The sequence below is a fragment of the Aulonocara stuartgranti genome, assembly GCF_965226115.1.
Source record: "Aulonocara stuartgranti genome assembly, chromosome: 10".
Classification (NCBI taxonomy): Eukaryota; Metazoa; Chordata; class Actinopteri; order Cichliformes; family Cichlidae; genus Aulonocara; species Aulonocara stuartgranti.
In genome coordinates, this window is record NC_138946.1 from 14,990,658 (window position 1) to 15,011,279 (window position 20,622).

General features: G+C 40.4%; 1 protein-coding gene across 5 annotated transcripts in view; it reads left to right on the top strand.

Annotated features, from left to right (window-relative positions):
* LOC309715940 (transcription factor COE1) overlaps window positions 1-17,783 on the top strand; it is a 92,124-nt gene extending 74,341 nt beyond the window's left edge. Inside the window, exons 12-17 of one of the 5 annotated variants that reach the window (XM_082549455.1) lie at window positions 6,706-6,771; window positions 6,856-7,018; window positions 7,913-8,098; window positions 8,832-9,029; window positions 11,066-11,134; window positions 12,520-17,783. In XM_082549455.1, the coding sequence (XP_082405581.1) occupies window positions 6,706-6,771; window positions 6,856-7,018; window positions 7,913-8,098; window positions 8,832-9,029; window positions 11,066-11,133 (681 nt within the window). In that variant the 3' untranslated portion in view covers window position 11,134; window positions 12,520-17,783. The remainder of the gene's footprint in view (window positions 1-6,705; window positions 6,772-6,855; window positions 7,019-7,912; window positions 8,099-8,831; window positions 9,030-11,065; window positions 11,135-12,519) is intronic. The other 4 variants (XM_082549456.1, XM_082549457.1, XM_082549458.1 and 1 more) reach the window with 4 other exon arrangements.
* The last annotated feature ends 2,839 nt before the right edge of the window (window positions 17,784-20,622 follow it).

A 20,622-nucleotide genomic window follows, 5' to 3' on the forward strand; every position in this document is an offset into this window, starting at 1 on the left:
TGTAGCTTATCAGCTTTTGAATCAGCAGAGCGTTAGCAGTTTTTATGCACTGGAGCTCAGCACTCAGCAGCCCCACTCTGTAACTTTACCCGGTCTGTCACTTTGTGTCTGAGTTTCTGTGGAAACTTCCCAAACTGACTTGTTGCATTGGTGGCATCCTACTACAGTACCACTCTGAAACTCAGTGAGCTCTTTAGAACATGCTTGATTTTATACAGCAGTGACAATGGACCGAAAAACATCTAAAATTAAATGTAATTCAGATGTAGGATCTAAGAGGTGCAGCCCAGTACTTTTGTCCATGTAATCTACGGTAGCAACAATCTGTTCTTAACATTGGCGCCTAACTCTATCTTCGCTTTATCCCATAACCATGCTATTTCCCTACTCAAACCTATACTATATTCACCGTGCACAAATATTCATAGTCTTGTCTGAGGATGGATCGCAGCTGTAGGGGTATGACCATCAACATTTTGTCTTAACCATTTAATCATGGGTGATATAGTAGTATGATTGTTATTTGGACAAGTTTTTCAAGTCACTGCTTTAAAGAATACATTTAAATCAATTTACAACCCAAACAATGGGATATTATGCAGCTCACTGTTGTGAGTTGTGAGTCACTCTCCTGGTCCATGACGCCAATGGTTCAATACTTCTCAAGAATAGGAACAGTTAATTTCAGTATATTTTTGCACTGGTTAAACAGGCACCTCTTTAATGGTCTGCGTATGCAGGCAATTCTAAGATAGTTCAGTGTAACTCATTACCTATGGTCCATTTGTTGTTTGTTGTGTTGCACTGGGCAGATTGAAAATGTGTTTTGCATTTTTAAGGCTTAACATAAATACAGCATACATTGTGCAAAAAGTTATCGCAGTCAGGGATGGATATGAGGAATGAAGCCAGCCCATCAGAGAAGATTTAACTCTTTTAAAAGCTTTTCTGAGCAGGCCTGTCCTGTTTCAGCTTACTATAAATGCAATAAGTGCTGCAGAAAAATCTGTGCAGGAAATGAGGTTCGCAACCTGAAGCGTGCAATACCATAAGTGATGTTAGTAGGAGCTTCTGGTAAAGGCTGAGTCAGAGAAGTGACTGACTCACTTTTTCAAGCATAATCGGACTTTCTGCTTAATTTGTGAGCAAGAGACACGCCCTGCTAACATGTAATACATAATGCTTCCAGCTTGTTTTGTTGTGTTTCACATGAAATCGAAAAGGGGGGGAATAATAAACTTAGACCACACTGAAAAATCTGCTGTGTTTGAGTTGAAGCTTTCTGCAAAATATGCTGGTAATGTGACAAAATTGCCACTTAACTAACTGGCAACACTGGATGCTAATTAAGTTTTTTCTTCTGTTTCTTCTTCTTGCACATAGCAGGTGTGCATTCCTTAATCCAAAAAACTCTTCATGAGAAAAGTGATGAAAAGTGAAATATTTAAAGGGGGAGTTGAACAATCTTGCCTTATCTCGGCCTTAGTTGACATATTTTCATTTTTTGGCTTAAGTTTGTCAGTTAAAAAAAAAACAAATGAGCACGCCGAGCAAATAAATGTATCCATAAATACCTTTAGAACCAAATATTATCACATCTGACCCCAAAGCACTATAAAGTATTTTTTTCTTGGCCTGTTTTTTTTATTTCATTTTATTTTATTTTTTTACTCCCATCAAAACTGGTCAGGCTCATTATTGAAGCCATGGAAAATATTTTTATATAAAGCTACAATCAGAGCAACCAAAGTAATGCCATGCATTGATCAGGTGTCACACTGAAGCAACAGATGATAAAGAATTAATCAAAGCCAAACATGAAGCATCTCCCAGAGATTTTCAGTCATGGTGAGATCAAGATGAAGTTCTTCGGGAGCATGAGAAGTGAGGTTTAAGATAATAAGCGTCTGTTCACCAAGGGACATGTCACAGTTTCTTCAGGCACAGGGTAAAGGGTGAAAAACATGGCAAATGAGTTCAGATCACTTTTGAAATTAGACAATGATTGACAAAAGTCTGAGAAAAACAAGTGTACAATCCCATCTCCCCCTCACCTCTGTTCATGCATTTCTCTGAGGCTTACAGCACTGTGGAGCCAATTTACAAAAAAAAGAAAGAGATCATTCTGATGACAGAAAGCTTTTAAAGCCAGACTTTATTTGAATACAGTCTGTACTTTCTTTGTTATTAACTGTGTTATACCGTCAGTGCTCCCACTTTAGATCAAGGTTCATCGCACATGCTTGTATCTGCTTCTGTGTGTGAGTGTGTCTTTGTGCGTGTGATGCATGTGTGTGGCCGTCGCTGGGTAATTCATCATTTTGTAGCCGTGTGGTCGATCAAACTGAGACTTCATTATTGCTGCTCACCAAAGAGAGAGGGAGAGAGAGAGAGAGGGAGGGACTGCATGGGGATTTGTCTTATCTGTTAGTGCGATGCTGGATACATAAGAGAACAATATGAAAATGGTTATAATGATGGCGAGTATGTGCATGTGAGCAGGTGAGCGAAATAAGTTTGGGCGATGGAATATAGTGGGGGTGTTTCGGTTGGCGCCAGAGCCACACACATGCAGACACACACACGTGTACACACACCACAGTCTTGGCTGCTCATCCTGAGAATCGATCAGCCCATTTATCGAAGTTATAGGAGTTTGTTTCCAGGCCTAAAAAGAAGACAGACGGACAGACGGACAGACAAACAGGCGGGGCAGTGGAGTGTGTGAGAGGATTACCAGTGGACAGCCGATTCGATAATTGTTCAGTGAACATTCAGGGGATTTTGTTGGCTACACACACACAAACACACACACACACACACACACAAACACACAGCAATATTCAGCTGCCAGTTTGTGTCACTGTGATCTCTTCAACATCCAGCCATATGTACGTGCACGTACACTTTCTGTACACAGCGACGCACATATGGACCGTTACGCCTGAAGACACATACAGTAGGCTGTGTTTTCAACATCACGAGTGTCATTTTATTTTGAAAAGTCAGCGACTTTTCTATAGTGGTTTCCATCGTTTTTAACATTAACCTGGTTTTAATTCATAAAACCTGAAGAATAGTTATGAGAATTCCCCATCAGATCGCCATTTTAAGGTTATATTTGTTCAGATAATAATCTTGCTTCTTATCTGGGGTAAAGATACATTTTGTAAAATCAAGGGCCAAATTTTGCATGTGCACATCACCCACCCACTGCTCGTCATCTGTGTGAGTGATTGCTCAGTCCTCACTCGATGTTTTACCTCAGTAAAAACTTTTCTATTAAGTTTCATTAAGTTCATTTTGAAAATTATCCTCCCTGCTAGAGTAAAAAAGATGATAAGTCTGGGTTTGCTTTAGGGTGGACCCGAGAATGCAGTGTTTCTGCCTCTTCCTCCCTCATGGTGTGACGCGACGCTCAACTCGAGGCTTCAAAAGTCAAGTCCACAAATTCACTTCAATTCAGTCTTACTTAGAGCCAAATCACAACAACAGTCACCTCAATGATGGTGGTATATGTTATAAGGTAGAGACATGAACAGGTGATGCTTCAGTGTCGTAATGGAAGTGAATTGGTGCAGTTCACACATTTCTTTTCTTGGTAAACGGTTATTTGGGAAGCATATTTTCCTTTTGTTGGATCATTCGACACAGACACGTCTCTCTCTTTTCCTTAAGTTCAGGTTTTGGGTGTTCATGGTTTTAAAGGTTGACCAGTATGTGTCACCCTTGTAAGAGTGGTGACTTCCTCTGGTGACTCACTCAGCTGACATTGCTATGCAACTCCTTTTGATGATGTCGTACATAACTGAGGTCATGTCATCAGCATCACCATTATGAGTAACTGTGGTGATGCATGAACACATATTTGAAACTACTCTAAATCCGTGTGTGTGTCACACATATCTTTGTTGACACCACCTCACCACCCATGAGAAGAAATAAAATCTGAAGCCTCAAGTACTAACACTATCTGGCAGCGTTTTTAGCAAGAGAAGAAACACGTCAGTACCTCTGTATCTGTGTGTGATCGGACCTGATATCTCCCGTGAGTCCACATGTAAAGTATGACATCATCTCACTGCGAGGTGTGACCCTGCATGTACGGCATCCCTAATGGCGCATTAGAAGCGGATCGGGCAGCTAATGTGCCAGCATTAGGGAGGAATAAGTCATGTGTGTGCCGTGTCTGTGCCGGCCTGGCACACGCACGTTACACACACATCTGACCCCGCAGAGACTCGGCTCAGCATTTCCTGGTCCTAATGCATACAACATGTGTGTGTCTGCGTGTGTGTGTAATGTATGGTTATCGCATTAGTGCTGGTCATAACTCAGACAGTAAAAGCACCTAGACACCTCCTGTTATTCTTTCTCTTTGCCAGCAGATCTGCCTTCCCTTTAGCTCACCTCCCGCCTCTCTCTCTCTCTCTGTGAGTCTGGCAGACGAACTGTTTGTCTGCATTTTTACCCGAAACAGACAGGAATAGATTATGCTAAAGGTTACAAAAGTCTGGAGAAGCAGTTATATAAACTCAATCAAGGACTTGCATCCTTTATTCGATCCAATGTTGAGTTGGAAAAGTGACAAAACACAAACGCACAAAATTGAAATGACAAATGAGTGCTTGTCAGGTATATATTCCATTAATACCTGACAATAGATGAAATGTGACATGATCAAGAAAGAATCAAGCAGAGATAAAAAGCTGTAAAATTGGACTTTATTGCAGCAATTAAAGTAAACAAAAGGATTCATGGTTAACAAGTAAACATTTCAGAGATGGTTTCCATCACTTGTCATAATTCATCATTATCCGCAGTAAGCCGAGACAGCAGTTGATGGGCAGAAACACGAAGGAGGTGGTTGATCCAAAAACACCCCAGTGAGTTTTGATTTGGTGATTTGCATGTCAAAAACATCCATGCAAACATCTAAACTTGGACAGGATTATGGAAATAAGTAATAAAGTCCACTCTCTGTACCTAAACTTTTACATGTAAATCACCAGATGAGCAGTTTTTAAACGGAAACCTGGAATATTTAGACATGTGCAACTTTTTAAGCAAATTTGAACTTTTTACCTAGTTTCTGAAGCGGCTGCAGGCTGTCGAGGCCCATAGGACGTCAAAACTGGATCGTTGGGCTTTTTGACAACCCGTTAAGTCTCATTCACGTCAGCTAAACGTAGCTGGAAGTGTTACTTATCTGTATTAGCCAGGAGGTAATCTGACGAACATACTTTCCTATTTACGGACAAGCACAACCTGAAAGATTAATTAGGTGATGTATGTGTGCGTCTAAATATGAACAAAGTATTCAGAGTGCATCGATTCCAGACACTTGAATCACGTAGCAGCCAAAGCCTGCAGACCTGATAATGATGATGTTACCAGAGGATCATCTTTCCTTCCCGTTTATCAGCTACTGGCCTTACTGGAACCACTCGAACAGTCAGGATCAGATTTCTGTGTGTGTGTGTGTGTGTGTGTGTGTGTGTGCGTGCGTGCGTGCGTGCGTGCGTGCGTGCGTGTGTGTGTGTGTGTCTCAGCTCACCAGTCTAATAATGAGAGGTTAACAGAGAGGCAGCCAGACCATAATAATGTGTAAGAGATTGAATTTAGCACCGTGGACAGGCACACTAAAACTGCTGACTGGCTCTGTGACCTCACACACGCACACACAGACACACACTGATGGAGAGGCAATATGTTCCACCAGGCACAAACTCGCAGGAGAGCACACATGCAGCCAACTGTAAGTACGTGTGTGAGCGTGTCACACGGTGCAGGTTAATACTGTGAAGCACAGAGTAATTTTCTCTCTGTCACCGGGCAGCCTCACGCTGTGGAAACGACAACACATTAACTGTTAAACAAGACACCTTAGACCCCGGGGTGGGCGCAGAGAGAAAGAGGAAGAAACCAAGAGGGCGGGCGGGTGAGGAAGCAAGGAGAAACAATAAAGAGGCTTGGCAAAAGAGCAAAACAGAGTGGAAGACGGAGGAGACGATTCCCAGCATGTGTGCAAAATGGCAAAAAGGAAGTGGAGGAGAAACACTTGAAGCTGGACCAGGAAAGCAGAAGAAGGGGAGGGTGTGGGGAGGACTGACATGAACAAGTGGGGGAGGGGAAGGCATCAAATCCTCAAATAACTGATTGCACTTTCCATCACAAGATCCAGAAAATGTGAATGAAAACTAGCTTAATCTGGCTTTATTGGTCACCTGGCCTGTTAAACAAATAGAGCAGCACGAGACCAAAACTACTCACACTGTGGTCTATTTTGAACAGAGATGCACAGCAGAAGAGCCTGCAGCACTTTAGATTGACTTCAGAGTATATTTTAAATACCTGTCACCTTAAGATGTCATTAAGATGCACAGGCACATAAAAGCACTTGACTTGACAGCAGGTAATCTGCCTTTAAAAGGACTGAGGAGCAATTTGTTTATCGTGAGTAGATGGTAAAATGGATGTGAAGTAAGGGGAAAGGGAATGCACATGTGTATCATTTAGCAACTATTATAAGTGGAAATTATGGGTGTGCCTTCAGGTGTGTGAAGCTCAATTTTACTTTATGGATTCAAAGTTTTTCATACTTTCCGTCTCTTAAGGAAATGTAAGTAGAAAGAAGGAGACAGTTACAGGTGATTAACTGTAATACGTGCTGCTGTCTTCAACTTTTCTCTCTCTTTGTGTCAGGAGGTCATTCTGAAGAGAGCAGCAGACCTGGTGGAAGCCCTCTATGGTTTGCCTCATAATAACCAGGTACACATGCACACACCGCATGGAAAGAGGGAAATCAGTACTTTGCCATTGTGTTTATTCTAAAGCGCTTTCTTCTTCCTGCAGGAGATCATCCTCAAACGTGCAGCAGACATCGCAGAAGCTCTTTACAGCGTTCCTCGAGGTCACACCCAGCTTTCCAGTTCAACTCACAGTGGCATGATGGGAGTCAACTCTTTCACCGGGCAGCTGTCCGTCAACGTATCCGAACCCTCACAAGCCAATCAGGGTAAGAATTTGTCATCATGCTGTTTAGTAATTGCCATTAAATACTTAACATCGCTACAGCGCAGCCTAAAAACACCATATGAGCTCATTTTATTACATATTTGCAGGGACATGTTTAAAATTGGTTTACAGGGAACTTTGTAATTTTTGGTTTTAAATCAAAGGCAGGATATTTGTTTCTTTATCAGCCATCCCATAGTATTTAATCTCTATAAACATATATATTTATTATATATATTTATATACAGAATCTGAAGGCAAGACTCAAAATCTCTGGTCTCTGTTTGGAGCTACCTGACCTACTGACCAATCATGTTTAAACAGGCTTCAGCTACATCTTCTTCCTCTTTAGGCTGCTCCATTTAGAGGTCACCACAGTGGATCATCCCAAGCATCCTCCTCTGTCACACCAAACCTCTGCATGTCACTACATCCACAAACCTCCTCTGAGGTCTTCCTCTTTTCTTCCTGCCTGGCAACTCCATATTCAACATCCTATGTCCATTATATCCACTTTCCCTCCTCTGCACATGTCCAAACCATGTCAATCTTCCTCTTGGCAAGGACAAAAAATCACTGTGCAAAGCAAAAGAGGGGTTTCATTTTCTGAAATTCTACCTCAGGCCCATTGCCAATTTAGTTTTGTTTATTCACTATTTTAAATTTTAATTTATAAAAAAAGAACAATACATGGAACGGGAAGTCTGTTCTTTGGCTACACTGGAAGCCCTGGAAATCTTCAATGTCCACACACTCCATGCTTCCACTGTTCCACTTTCTGTGGAGTTCTGTTCTGCAACCAGGAAAATGCTAAATTGAAACTTCCCGTGTGTGGAGATGTGTATTATAAATTATTTTAATTAGCATCACTTCAGTCCTTTTTCCGTATTTCCAGCAGGTTTTGTGCGCAGCAGCAGTAGTGTGTCACCCCACGGTTATGTGCCCAGCTCCACACCTCAGCAGACCAGTTACACCTCAGTCACCAGCACCATGAATGGCTACGCCAACAACACCGGCATGACCAACCTGGGAGGCTCGCCCACTTTCCTCAATGGCTCTGCAGCCAACTCGCCTTATGCTAGTGAGTGGATCTGTGCACCTTTACAATGTGTTTGCACCGCTGCCATTTAATTTCAGGTCCTCCACACTGCCCACATACACCATCAGTACCTTCAGACTCACAGATGAAAGCAGCACCATGCACTCACATACAAACGCATACTGAACCGCGCACGCGCAAAATGCCTGTGGACAGAAAGTGAAAGTCTCAGATGTGCTGTGTGGAGATTCCCCCATGGGGCTTTCTGTCACAGCGTCTTCAAAAACAATCACCAACTCACGGCTCATCGCTCCATTTTGTCCTCCGTCCATCTCTTCCCTCCTTCCCAGAGTGCCTTTTATCTGACAGCCACACCTCTTCTCCCTCTGTTGGTTAATTGCATCCCATTTCCATTTAGCAGAAAGGAAAGACCAAAAAAAAAAAGCAGAGAGGGAGGGAAGAGTGGAGCCACGTAGAGAGAAGCGAGATTTTTTTGTTTGAGAAGAGTAAACTGGAAGACTGGAACCATCTGGTGACACTTCCCATGAAGTTCATTTTAAGCCACATGCAATAGATGGACATCTGACAACTCTGGAACCTGATTTGTTTACAATGAAAAGCAAATTTTGCCTGTATTTGCACACCATGAGCACACTTTATATCTCAAATAGGGAAGAAGGTGCTCCCATTTCATTCAAAAGAGAATCAACTATTAGTTTCTGAAGCTTTAATCATTTTTATTTTAATTTCTGTCTGCTCTCTCCTGTCTCTCCAGTTGTTCCATCCAGTCCTACTATGGCCTCCTCCACCTCTCTTCCCTCCAACTGCTCCTCCTCTTCTGGTGTCTTCTCCTTCTCTCCAGCCAACATGGTGTCAGCAGCAGTTAAACAAAAGTCCGCCTTTGCTCCGGTAGTCAGGCCCTCGTCGTCCCCTCCACCCTCCTGCACCAGTGCCAACGGCAACGGGCTTCAAGGTAATTTAGCATGTTAGTCTATCATATGGTGCTTCGAGGTAGGATTTTCCCCAGCACATGAGTTTAGGATGATTTCGTTCCTGTTTTTTCAACTAGTCTGTCACATCATCCTCTAACTCCTCTCAGATCCTTACTGCATTGTGAGCACATGCACACACTGTTTTAGGGTTAAATATTTTAGATTAATGAGTTTCTTTGGTCCAAACTGGTCCCAACATCCCCTGTGGCGTTCCTGTTTATTAGTGAAATAACGGAAGAGCTATTGACTGGATTGTAATGAAAATGGGTACAATGCTATTCCAAATAGATTCAATTCAGAGTCTCGAGAGTCTGCATGCTTATGGTAATAAGGTGATTCTGGGCTAAAATGACTTTCACTCATTAGTATTAATTTTCTCTTTTCTGCGCTACAGGCCTGAAACACTACAGGCAACAATATCTGTGGTGTAATGAGGCTTATCCAACTTAAAAAATGCTAAACTAATTCTCCTCTCTTAACTTTGCCACTTTTGAATAATAAAAATATCCCTTCCAAAGCTTTAAGTTGAATCTGGAAAGTTCTCGTCCCTTGCCACTTAGAATAGCCCTTATACACCGACATAAGTTTATGACTGGAAAAGGAAGGAAAATGTAAACGCGGAACTTTAATTCAGTGTTATAAAAGTGCAGTTAATGGGTCAGTGGCAGCATTTTATGAAGCTGCAAGTGCAACAAGAAAATAATCCAATGCTGTATTTCTTTCAGTCCTAGCTCATGTCACATTGTGCTATATAGCAGCTCAGAATGAGACCAAGGCAACATTTCTCTTCTGTTTCATAGCAGACTAAACATTATCCAACACTTACAAATACAGCTGCTATTAAGAAATGTTGCAGTCTCTATAAAGGTTAAAACGCCATAAACAACCACAAAGATGACAGCCACCTTCCCCTAAATCAGACAAACGCTAAATAACTGTGTTGGATGTTAACATTTGCAGCCCTCAGAATATTTTTGGTTCCCCAAGGCCTCAGCCATACAGGCCTAGAGACTAGTTGGCAAACTGATGCCAGCTTGCCATTGCTATGGAAAGGTATGTGCTACCTAACCAGCTGGTTTAACGTTTCTGGAGGTTGCTGCCTGTTCCTAGTTGAAATCAGTCACATAGACTGATTTCATGAACTAGACGTGTCCTTGATTCAACACAGCTGACTTAAATGGCTAAATTACCTCCTCAACATGTCTTGAAGTTCTCCAGAGGCCTTGTAATGAACTAATCATTTGATTCAGGTGTGTTAACCCAGGGTGGGATCTAAAACCTGCAGTACACCAGCACTTGATGCCTGGAGTTGCCTACCCCTGCTGTAGACGGTCTTGTCTACAAACACCGTCCAGCTACTTTCCAAACTGTAGCAAAACTGTGAAAAGTGTAACGCAAACTGGAAATGGCGATTGTTTGACTTTAAAGTAAATGTCACGTGTTTTGAACCATATTGGTTACAGGTATAACCTTTACTTTGAAGGCAAACCTTCTTTTACCATTTTGTGTTGCACTTTTTCACGTTGTACTCCCACTCGGCAAGTAGTTAGCAAGTATTTGCAGACAAACGTGAAAAACTACCGACAACAACAATAACTTTGGTGATTTGTGAGAGTCACCAACCTCCAGCAACCACTGCTAGCCATTTGAAGAATGTATCATGTCCAATATGGCAGACAAAGTGCGCATTTGTCACATCTGGAAACCTTAATACCTCTTTGGGAGCAGCGCCATGGTTGCCAACAGGCTGTCTCTAGGCCTGTGTAACTAAGAGTAAATTGGCAAGCAGTGACCAAAACTTTGAGAACGCCACGTTTAAACTATTTAAATAGCTTTTTTTTTTTTTAAACTTTAAACTATTGTATCTAAGTTTTATTTTTGTTTTGCTTAATAGTTTGGATTAAAACATTTTCAGTTCTTTTTCCTGTCTTTTCTTTTTACTTCTAACCTCCCCTCTTTATTATTCCTCTGAACTGCCACCCTTCCCTTATCATTTCTCCCTTCCTCTCTCTACCAGATCAAACATTTGTGGACTCTAGCAAGTACTCAACAGCCAGCTCTCTACAAGGCCTGGCCTTCACCTGAAGTATGTTCCTCTACTGATTCTTCCTTCAGCTCTGTTAACTCATTACATTGGAACATTTACTCAACTAATTTCACTGAAGCAACCATTGCCGTGTTTCACATCTTCCACTGAACGATTGCGCAAACACTTTCCTGCTTTTTCACCCTTGTACGGCTTTTCTTTCCCTCTCTCCCGCCTCATCGCCAACTCTTCATTCTTCTCGTGTACAGATCAAGAAATTTGTTTTGCTGGGTAACTCCTCCCTGTCTTCCTATTGGCTGGGAAGAAAGATGGGAAGTTAGATATTTACAAAGACCCCCACCCAAAAAAGACATTTGGAGTGGAAAATTTATTGCTCAACATCACTGGCTTTGTGTAGCTGTATGTGAGCGTGTGTGTAGAGTGAGCATGTGCGGGGGTGTGGGAACTCAAAGCGTAGCCTCAAAGCACAGCTGAAATAAACACATCCCACTTACAGCTCCACACACACACACACACACACACACACACTTTCCTCTGTCACAGACACTGGGTGATCACACACTAGCAGCTTACTAGGGAGCGATCAACAATGACAGCTGTTCGACTCTCTTGACAGTTTTTACAGTCAGTCTACCTGCTCCATGGTGTGTGTGTGTGTGTGTGTGTGTGTGTGTGTGTGTGTGTGTGTGTGTGTGTGTGTGACTGAAAGGAAAAAACTGGAGGTTTTACTGAAACAATTTTGTCATGCTGGTACTAAAATAAATTAATCCTTTTTTTCTTGATAGTTTTCACTCACTGTGAAATAAAAAACTGTTCACTTAATAATTTCTCCAGTTTGCTGTGCACATTTCATGGGAACATACCTCTGTATTCAAAGCAACAGGGGCCCACCAAGGATAATGTGCAGGGCAAAGGTAGGGGTCAGGCAAGCAGTAGTTGTGGTTACGGTTGGGGTAATTCTCCAGGAAGTGAACATAATGTCCAAAGTAATGTCCTCTGAAGTGATGTAAACGCGGCTCTGTGTGTGCGACATGTATGTGTGTGTCACTTTTGGGCTGAGCTCTGCTTCTCACATGTTGACACCCATCCCTCGGGTTTAAAGGCAGCACATGCCATGATGCAATCTGTCAGGCACACGTACAAACATACAGTTAAAATATGCCAACTGTTGCTGCGCATAATTAAATGTGTGTGAGCTTAAAAGATGCGTCCCCGCACCACTTTACTGATTTATTTGTCTATTGATGTTTTAAATGTCGCTTCGGTCACACAGCTGCGCAGATGGGAAAACATATTGATGTATTTAAAGGGGGGATTTTTTATGATGATGAAATATTTGGCTGTGTTTTTAACAGTTAATTTTTCCTTCTCTTCCCCTCCTTCCTCTCCCTCTTTTCTCTTTTTTTTCTCTTTCTCCCACCCAGCAGCAATCCCGGGAATGATCGTCCCACCCATGTAAAAGTGTGTGTGCATGATTTTGTGTGTGCGTGTGTGAGTGAGAGAGAGAGAGTTGAACCAAGCACACTCTCACTGATCGTGGTGGAGGCTTCAGTGTGAGTCTGACTCTGGTCGGCGATGGAAGGAGTTGTCCCGATTTGAAGGAACAAACCCAACTCAGGCCCTTTCTAACACAACAAAACAACTTCGAGAGAAAAAGAAGAAGAACAAAAAACAAACTGTTTGCAAGAAAATAAGTTGTTTAGACTTTGTACACCTTGATGCTTTTTATAGGAGAACGGCCACGCCTCTTACAACTCTCCAAGGACACAGGAAGTGTATTTATTTTGGAGAGAATCCACTTCCTCCCATGAGTGTTTGTTGACTTTTTTTTTCTTTTCACGCAACAGTTTATGTGTGATAATCATCTTCTAACTGTAACCTACACGAGGTGGTTTCTATTTAAGAAGTTTTGTCTTTAATGAAGGAGTAAAATGTGAAGCATACCTGATAATGATGAAGTGATGATGAGTCAAAATGATGATGAAGTCACAGGGTCAAATCCAGCCAACACAGACAAGCCAAACCAGACACACACTCACACACGCTTTCACTTCTCTTTGCCAAATCCTTGCCACGCCAAGAGGAAAAAAGAGGAAGCTTCTTATCCGCATCTGATGCTCCAGTTTTAGCCATTTAAGAAGTTTACTTTGAGCCTCCTCTACATACATCTGTCCTGCATCTTCAGTCTTTCAGCCAACAGACTTGCTTCACTTGTAGTAGAAGATAGATTTGACAGTAGATGCATGTAAAAAGGAAACAAATGATCACAGATCCTTTCCCACACAGTAGTACATTATTTTTGTGTGCCAATAGCAGCTTCACTGCTCAGGATTTGACCCCTACCCTCAATTATCCCTGTTACAGCAACTGGTTGAGACGCATACAGCCGCAGAGACCTCTATGAGAGGGAGGACATGTCTTAAAAGACTGCTGCAATTTAGACTTTTATTTAGATGTGTGAGATTTGTTTTCTTGAGTTTTGTCATAATTGAAAAATATTTCTTTGGTTTTTTTGGTTTGCTGTGTTTGTTATTTTGTTTTTTGTTTTTTTATCAGCCGGCCAATCAGATTGTGCTTCTTTTTTCCTTGCCTGCTTTCTCATCTAGTTTGATTTGAAACTTGAGTGGGAAAAGTGCTGCGCTGCAACAAATGTCAAGTTCAAAACATTGCAACTGAGGATTAAGAACAATCGTTTTTTTCAAAAAGTGTTTGTGAAAACAAATGCCAACGAGTCCTTGCAAGAAGAACAGCAACATTAGACCTTTCAGCAGCTGCGCTCAAATGAAGAAAGCTTACGTTTTTGTAGTGACTGCAGTAATACAAGTGTGATTCTAGGATAGGTCAAGAAAACATGCAATACTAACAAAGAAATGCTCTTCATTCCACCTGAACCAAGTTGTATTTGTGCTTAATCGTTACTTTAATTCAGTTTTTTATTTTTATTTATATAGCATCAAATCACAGCAGTATTCGCTTCAAGGGGCTTTAGATCGTAAAGAAACCTCAACTATAAGACAGCCCCCTATGTATAAGCACTTGGCGACAGTGGGAAGGAAAAACTCCCTTTAACAGGAAGAAACCTCCAGCCAAACCATGCTTAAGGAGTGGCAGCCGACTGCTGCAATATGTTAGTGGTGAGGGAAGGAGGAGAGGACAAAACACACAGGAGAGCAAGAAATTAACAATAACTAATGATTAAAAAGTTGTGCATGCACATATAGAGAATGAAAGGATCGCCGACATCACTAACCTGTAATTCATAGTTTTGTTACATCATTTAAAAAAAAACCTGATATATTGTGTAATCCTGATAGGGACGTCATATTGTAATTCTGATGTTTATGTTTCATTCAGATGACTCATCGGTTCAGTATTTTGCACTGTTTGTGACCTGAGGTATAAAAAAATGGCATTTTTTGCAGCGCAGAACAAATAGCCAGCAACATGTCTTAAATGCCCGCTGTGTAAAAACTAGCTGCAGTGTGTGTGTTTTTTACAGTCTTGAAGTCTTAAAATATGTTATTTTTGCCAAAGCCCTTTTTGAGACATTTATGCTTAAACAGTCTTACGCCACAATTATTAATATGATGTTTCTTGTCACACATCATAAAAAATGAAAATGCCATTTTAAGTTATCTGTCTGTGCTTAACACACAAGCACATCTTTAAGCCAGGTTTATGCTTTATGGTCCCTGCACTGGTTGTGTAACATGTCAAATGTGATGTCACAACGGCCCAGTCACTGTTTATATTGGTGCTCGTCCTGAATGATAGGTCCCGCCATTTGCAAAAAGCCATGACGTAGGTATCCAGTCGTTAAGTCTGACGCAGTGTTGCCAACTTAGCGACTTTATTGCTATATTTAGCGAGTTTTCAGACCCCTTAAAAAAGACGTGAAAGCGCGTATCTCTTTTACTCTGAACAAGCAGCGGGTGCTGTAATGCAGTCAGTTCTTCTTTTACTCTTTTACTCTTATGCTGTTTTGTGGATCACAAGGTTTAAAACTACTTATAAACACACACACACAAAGTAACTCCACCAGAGTGCCTATTTCCGGTCACTTGCCGGTCCAAGCCCGGGTAAAGGAGCAGGGTTGGAATTGTGACATTAAGAAAAAACAATAATTGCTAAAAGAAATTTAATTTGTAGTTCTAAATAAACTCTAAATGCATTTAGGACGTTTTTTACTCACTTTATGTCTCTTCCACGATGTTATTTCTCTCTCCAACAACATAGGTTACAATTAGATTAGCATGACCATATATGCAAATTAGGCGATGATGTCATTTAGCGACTTCTAGCGACTTTTAGGACAACCAATAGCGATTTTCCTTACTGAGGAGTTGGCAACACTGGTCTGACGTCACTAGCCGTGTCTGGGCCTAAACTCCGCTGCAGGTCCATATATCAAACGATCACTATGGCATTACTGAGAGTTGAAAAATTGTCTAAAGTCTTTCATCTTTAATAAAATGATCAGTGTTCTGCTCTACCAGGTGTAACAACCGAGTTTAACATCCAGGCATCCATGAAAACGGAATTTATGACATTTAACGGAGTCAGAAGTTAGCAGGAAGGTAGCTCGCTAGCTTCTATCTAAATACAATATAGCATGTCCTGACTGTGGAGTTTTGGAAACAAATTAAAACGTACAGCTCTGTTATCACTTCCAACATAAATGAAGACAGAAAACTAAACAGTAGTGACGTTTGTAGGGTTACTGAAGTTTGGCTAGCTGGTATATAATGATGTGATACGTGACCGCTAGCGACACAGCTATGTTAGCATAATATAAACAAGCTAACTTTTTTTCCCACTCGATAAAAGTTAACGTGAGTGTTCTGGGTGGTCAGGAACAAATGTAATCGCATGGCAGGATGCTGTAAAAGGACCAAACTTCAGCCAGGAGAACAACTGAGATAATCCATCCACAATACGAGGTTAGTCATTCATATACTGCTGCATGGGCTGGGCTGTAGTTACATCCTAAGGTTTTAAAAACTGAGCTTAAATAAATGATTAGCGGTAATAAAAGCCAAGGGAGATCAACAGTGATCACTGACTGTTTTAGGAGCTTTTTGAGATTAAATAGAAGAAAATACATAACATTAAACATGTTAACAACACAAAAGCCATATTAAATGCAGACTACTTTAGGCCCGGAAGTAGGATTCGTCATGTCATCACTTAACGACCGGATAGGTTTTCTCTGGAAAGTCTCATCTTTTCAAGCTCATTCTTCTCTTCGTCTGGGAATCTCTCACTCATATCTTCAACCTGCTCCCATCCCCTCCCTTGGGTACAAAAATCGACAAGTGTATGACAAGCTGAAATGACACTAAAAGAGTGCTCCAGCAGTTGTGACATCACTTTTGGCAATTGCCTCAAACAGAAAGCTGAAAATGAATTTGATTCTGAACTGAACAGAAAATCACTTATTTAATATACAGATGTCATCTGTAATTATAGCCTGGGGTGATGTGGACCTAGAATGCCATAATGTTACTACAAAAAAACAGGGAAGAACATACTTAAAACGCTTCAATTCTTACATTCACCTCCTCAGCCAAGGGGCAGTAACCAGTAAGTCAGTAAAGCAAAACCCGACAACTGGGATTAAAAACACTTAAAAAAAAATCAAGTAGAATGTCTTAAAATTTAACCTTTGAGATGTCAGGAAGCAAAAGAAAAATCCCTGAAAAAATGAAGGAAAATCCTGAAAATCGCCTCTGTAGAGCCGCAGATGTGTTCCTTATTTTATTTGTCTCGTGTCACGATTAAAATGTTATAAATTAATCTTATTTGTTTTTGTATTATAGTGTCTGTTGTTAAAAGCCATACTTCCACTGCTAATTTCAATCAAACTAAAGCAAGCCATGGTGTACTTTTATATTGCGTTAGGAGGCGGATGTTTTTCTTTTTGTCATGTCGTTTGTACCATTCTTGTTACAGTTAGCACCATTTTTTGTTGCATTATGTAGATGTAGTGTTTATGAATATGTCCTTATGATTATTCGTGTTTGTCTTCCATTTGATGGATTTTAGGATTGAACAAAGTTGCTCAATGAAGGCTGAAAGGGATAAAGGAAAATTCTCCTGCTTTAGCGGGTTTTATGTCCTCTCTTTGCTTCCTTCCTCTGTTCATTCACCCTCCCCCTGCAATATTAAATCTGTATGTTTGCCCTCTTTTTCTTCTTTCCCTTCACTTACCCTTTAAATCAAATGAGCCACCTATTTATTTTATCTCAAATATGGGTCTGGTGACCACTGTTCTGTTTCTGGAGTGCCTGTGAGTGCGTGTGACTGTCTGTCATCTTTTTCCTCTGAAAGAAAAGTGACGTTCAAAAGCCGAGGAATGTTTTTTTTGTTGCTTTTTTTAATAGTACATATATAAATACCTGTACAGGAAGGTCTAAATAGAGCGTTTTGTTAAAGGAAGTAAGATCCAAAGCACTTGTCTAACAAAAGTAACACCATTTATCATGGCTTGTCTGCGTTCGGGCTTAGAGTGGTGGGCATCTTCTACACACACGTTATCAGCAGTATCAGTATGGAGGGGAAGAGTACAGAGGAAACTACTGTAAAGATGATAATGATGATTTTTTTCTCATTATTTTGAACTTTGAAGTGTAAAATAACTTTTTGACTCTCACTATATTTAATTAAAGTTCTTTCTTCTCTGTGAAAAGGTGTCGGTTACTGTCTCTAAAGTGCCACATAGAATGCAACACGCAACACACACATGCAAGGAAATTATGCAGTATAATTATTTCCTGAAAAAAACCACAGTACTTACTATTACTTACGGTATAATTATTTCTTCTTTGGGTAAAACTTAACTATAATAATGATAATTAACCATTTATTCTAGTACTGTATATTTACCCATAAGTCTTTGTAGGCCAATTTAATCGCAATCATGAACATAATCATAATTTCAAATAAAATACGTTTAAATTCTATTTGAGTCTAGGGGAATTAAACATTTTGTCATGGGCCATATTATAAAGTGATACCATTAGATTCTGTGTGTTTTTCCTTATGGATCCACCTGCATTAAAGGTGCAGTGTGAATTAACTTTTGTCTGATTCTGCATCCTACATTTGGGTCCTAAATCCACACTTCATAACGGGCTGTCATGTGACAGTAAACCACCAAACACACAGGTCTCCACCGGTTATCTGAAAACACTCAGTATTAATGCAACTGATGAATGCTGGACATTGTTATTACTCTGTCTCTGATATGACCTTTTACACTATCACTGAACAGAAACTTGACCAATATTGGCAATAGAGGGTGTCTTACAAAGGAAGCATGCATACATCCAGAAAGTCCAGGCTTTGCTCCCTCATTGTTTATTTATTTAAAGCAGAGCGATGGAAGCTTCAGAAATATATACCTAGACTTGTTTATCATGCCCCACGGCTGCATTTTAAATTTTATGTCCTTGGCCTTTGGCTAAAAGCAGTATTTCAGTCTGCTACACAAAAATAAACCAAAAAATCTCAGTGTTGCTTTGGACATAACCATAAAAGGAGAGATTGTGTGCATAATGAGATTTGTATGCCATCAGTTTTCTTTTATATGGTCAAATCACTCTTCTGATTAGGGAAAAACATATGATCATCCTCTTAGTGTTTAGGTATGAACACAAAACCAGCAGCAGAAAGCAAATATGAAAACCAGCACAAAGAGACTTTAACGCGATCGCCACAGTGATTCTACTTTAAGATTATGAAGAGGAAGAAATGGAAGCTGTAGCCTGACTGCTCATCACTGCCTTTGTTACCTGTTGAAGTTCAGGCTCTGCCTGCTGGGCTGGGGTCAGCATTCACTCAGCTTTAAAATCACTTTCAATCTTAGCTAGCTTAGCGTTAGCATGCAGTCTGTGCAGATGAAGTTGTGTTAGCAGCATAATGAGGTTGTTTCCATTCCGGATGCAGTTTAAACTTTACTATTGTGCTCTCTTCCTTTGGTACAATGAAAATGAAAGTTATGTCCATATCCACACTGTAGTGTGTAGTCTTTCTGCTGGGAAGCAGTTGTCTGAAAAAACAGTTCTTGATTCCCATCCCTAGCAGCCACTCGTGTTTTGACTTTATGTTGCTTCCTCTATATATTTTCAATAAAATGAAGGAAAATTAGTAGCCTGGGAGTATTCTAGTATTCATATGAACTCTCTGGTGTTAGATGTAATATGTTCTTTTGTAACTTTACATTGCTATAATCTCATCACATAACACAGTTATGTAATAATGTAATATACTACTGTGCTAAATTCAGTAATCACATTATAGTTAGTTACAGTGGTTCCTCTTCCTGCACTACAATCAGCTGGTTTCAGCTTGTGTTCACCAGGGAGGAAAATGATGGAGTGATCTGCAATTTTTGAAGAGAGGAGATATGGACATGACTTCTGTTTTTATTGCATGACTAGATAACAGGGTAATGATGAATTGCAAACTACATCCAGGACAGAAACTTCTCCACTGGTGCTAACATAACATCTGCTCTTTGCAGGGACACAAAGCTATCCAAAAACTGACTGACATTAAAGCTGAGTGTGTGCTGAAATAGGCCCAGCAGCCAGAACCTGATATTCAGCAGGTAACAAAGACAGTGAGTGAGCAGTCAGACTTGGAGCACTGTAGCCTCAACTTCTCCCTGTATCTATTTCTACAGCAGAATCACAATCGCAATCACTTTGAAGTCTCTCTGGGCTGGGTTTCAGTTTTGTGTTGTTGGCTTTGAGTTCAGACTCAAACACTGAAAGAAAGCGTGTATGTGTGTCATCATTAGGATAGGAATATTTGTCAGGGCTGTAAGATTTATATTTATAACTTGAATTATGTGTTAATGCATGAAATGTAGCAAGTAGTGTAACTAACTGCTTTGGCCAGGGAGTAGTTAACATAATATCACATACATAGGCACATATTATCATTCACACTCAAGTTTTACACACAGCCAATTTTGAACCACCAATAATTGTTTTGGACTGGGTAAGAAAGCTGGAGTAAACTACACAGCCAACGCAAAATCGTGGAAAATCCACACAAAACAGCCCCAATGCAGAACCTTCTCACTAGAAACAATACAACCATCAGCTAACCAGTGCACCACTGTGCAGCCTCAAAAATAAAAATAATCTTTACTGTATTTCATTATATATGAAATGTGAAATATTTGAATGCTACAACTATACTGAAAGTTGAATGTCACCTTCTACACAGTAATCCTTTTCCTACTGACTGTGAAGAGAAGAACAAAGCACAATTTCACTGCTGAGTCATAATAAACAGTTCCATGCCAAAATATTTGTCTCTGATACTGACAGACGAAGTGTCCTGGTGTAGTCAGTGAGTATTATTGATGAAGGGTCCGATGTGTAGTTTCTCATCATTTTCAGGCATGTCATAGTCTTATGTAACTTACCATGAAGAAAATATCAAAATATCAGCTCAGCTGGTGCATTTTGGAACTTTCCACTCAAATAAACACACTTAAGATATAATAATTTTGG